At 68.4% G+C, this 2,400-nt stretch overlaps 1 protein-coding gene across 1 annotated transcript; it reads left to right on the forward strand.

Annotated features, from left to right (window-relative positions):
* Positions 1-2: 2 nt before the first annotated feature.
* TPBGL (trophoblast glycoprotein like) lies at positions 3-1,885 on the forward strand (the record flags this gene model as incomplete). Its single annotated transcript, XM_041400139.1, has 1 exon — positions 3-1,885. A coding segment is annotated over one exon (1,044 nt), but the record flags the coding sequence as incomplete, so codon positions are not given.
* Positions 1,886-2,400: the final 515 nt, after the last annotated feature.

Here is a 2,400-nt window from a genome sequence, read left to right on the forward strand (position 1 = left end):
CCATTGTCAGGCAGGCGCGGCCGGCGGGCGGCGGGCGCTGGCTGCCCTGGCTGGGGCTCGCCCTGCTGCCGCTGGCCGTGCCCCCCGCCGCCGCCCCCGCCGCCTGCCCCTCCGCCTGCTACTGCGTGGCCACCCCGGAGCTGGTGCAGTGCCGCTACGAGAGGCTGGAGGAGCCCCCGCGGGAGCTGCCGGCCGCCGTCCAGAACCTCAGCATCGCCGGCAGCAACCTGAGCGTCCTGTCCCGCGCCGCCTTCGCCGCCCGCCCGCTGCGCGACCTCCGCCTGCTCCGCCTGCGCCACGACAACATCCACACCATCGAGGACATGGCCCTGCAGGGCCTGCCCGCCCTGCGCACCCTCGACCTGAGCCACAACCCGCTGCGCTCGGTGGCCGCCGGCGCCTTCGCCGGGGTGCCGCTGCTGCGCACGCTGCAGCTGAACCAGGCGCTGCTGGCGGCCCCGCTCGAGGAGCAGCTCGCCCTGGCCACGCGCAACCTCAGCCTGCGGCGCCTGGAGCTGGCGGGCAACGCGCTGCAGGCGCTGCCGGCCGCGCTGCTGCCGCCCGGCCTGGAGGAGCTGGACCTGCGCAACAACTCGCTGCAGCGGCTGGCGGCCGCCGAGCTGCGCAGCCTGGACGCGCCGGAGCTGCGGGGGCTGCGCCTCAGCCTGGGCTCCAACCCGCTGAGCTGCGACTGCGGCCTGCGGCCCTTCCTGGCCTGGCTGCGCGCCGCCGCCGCCCGCGTGCTCGACGCGCGGAGCCTGCGCTGCGCGGGGCCGCCCCTGAGGCTCCTGCGGCCCGAGGCGCTGGCCTGCGCCCGCGGCGACGGCGGCGAGCCCGGCGAGCTGGAGACCGCCTCCTACGTCTTCTTCGGCATCGTCCTGGCGCTCATCGGCGTCGTCTTCCTCATGGTGCTCTACCTGAACCGCCGCGGCATCAAGCGCTGGCTGCACAACCTGCGCGAGGCCTGCCGCGACCAGATGGAGGGCTACCACTACCGCTACGAGCAGGACGCCGACCCGCGCTGCGCCGGCACCCCCGGCCTCTGACGGCGGCCCCGGCACCCGGCCCGGCCCCTGCGGCCTCGGCCCCTCGACGCCTCCGCGCCCGGCCCCGGCCCGCCCGTCCCCTTGCCGCGGCACCGCCGAAAATCGGTCTGTGAGGACGAGCCGGCCTCGGGTGCGCCAGCGCGGGGTGACCCTCCCTGGAGGGCTCCGGACCGGCGCCCCTTGCCGCGCCCTCTCCGACCCGACGCGTTCCCGCAGGGCACCAGGCTGGACCGTTCCCCCGTCGCGGTGTGCCCAGGCGGGGAGCACGGCGGCTCGGCCCCGGAGCATCGGGAAGCTCCCAGGGCCGGTCCCTCCGGCACACGGGATGCGCGGCTCGGCCCTCGGGTGTTTGCTTGGCACAGCCCGGGAAAGCCACCGGCAGTACCTGAAACTGTCCTCCTGGACGTTCCTGGAGCCTCGACTTGACTTTGACCATGTACAGCTCACTTTCCTAGTAGATTTCTATTTGACAGGCGCAAAGTTAAACTCGATTTCTTTGTTTTTTCCCTTTTTGCTGCAAAGAGGAGAACACGTCCAGCTGCTCCCCCCGGGAGGCGACGTGCTTTCGCGAGCCCGTTTATCCATAAGGTTTTGTTCAATGACATTTCCAGCCCGTTCTAGGCACCAGGCGATGCAGCTGTAGGAAACGCCTCCGCCGGCTGCGTGCATGTTCCCGGGGGCAGCCCTTTGACTCTAGAATGTAGCGTAGACCTGGCTGTCTCGGCACTTTGTCATTTAAAACGAGCCAAGCAGAAGCGCCCGCCCTAATTCCCCTGCCCGTGTTTGCTTTAGTGCCTGTTACTATATCCTAGAGCAAATATATTGAAAGCTGCACCCACTCCATCGTCTATTTTCTATAAAGCTCCTTGCAAACGATTTCCGAATATCCCCGCGGCTGAGGCGAAGTTATTGTGGTCGGTTTGCCGGAGGAAGGGAGCTCTGGGCTCCTCTGCTTTCATCGGTGCTTAGGAACTTTTGCTGAGCTGGTTTGGTGGCCAGGCATGCACAGGGGTTTTGTGTGGCTTGTGCACAGATCTCAGGCTCTGCCAGTCCTGATCCTTCCCTGGCAGCAGCACGGGGGCTCGGGAACGTTATCCAGGTAACAGTTCTCTCAAGCAATTTTTCTCCGCCGGGCGGTTTGCTACCTAACCCACGAGGTGCCGGAGCGCCGAGCATCTCCGGTTGCGGGGCTTCCCCAGGGGAAGCTGCAGCTTTTGGAACGTGGCATCTTAAAACGCTGAGTTCCGGGATGGAAACCGGAGCGCTGCGTTTGAGGCGGCCGCGTTCGGCTTTCCCCGCAGCGGGAGGCTGGTGCGGGCAGCGCGGGTGCTGTGCCGGGGATGCTCGGGAGCAG

Source organism: Onychostruthus taczanowskii, unplaced genomic scaffold, assembly GCF_017590055.1.
Source record: "Onychostruthus taczanowskii isolate IOZ18803 unplaced genomic scaffold, ASM1759005v1 scaffold172, whole genome shotgun sequence".
NCBI classification, from domain to species: Eukaryota; Metazoa; Chordata; class Aves; order Passeriformes; family Passeridae; genus Onychostruthus; species Onychostruthus taczanowskii.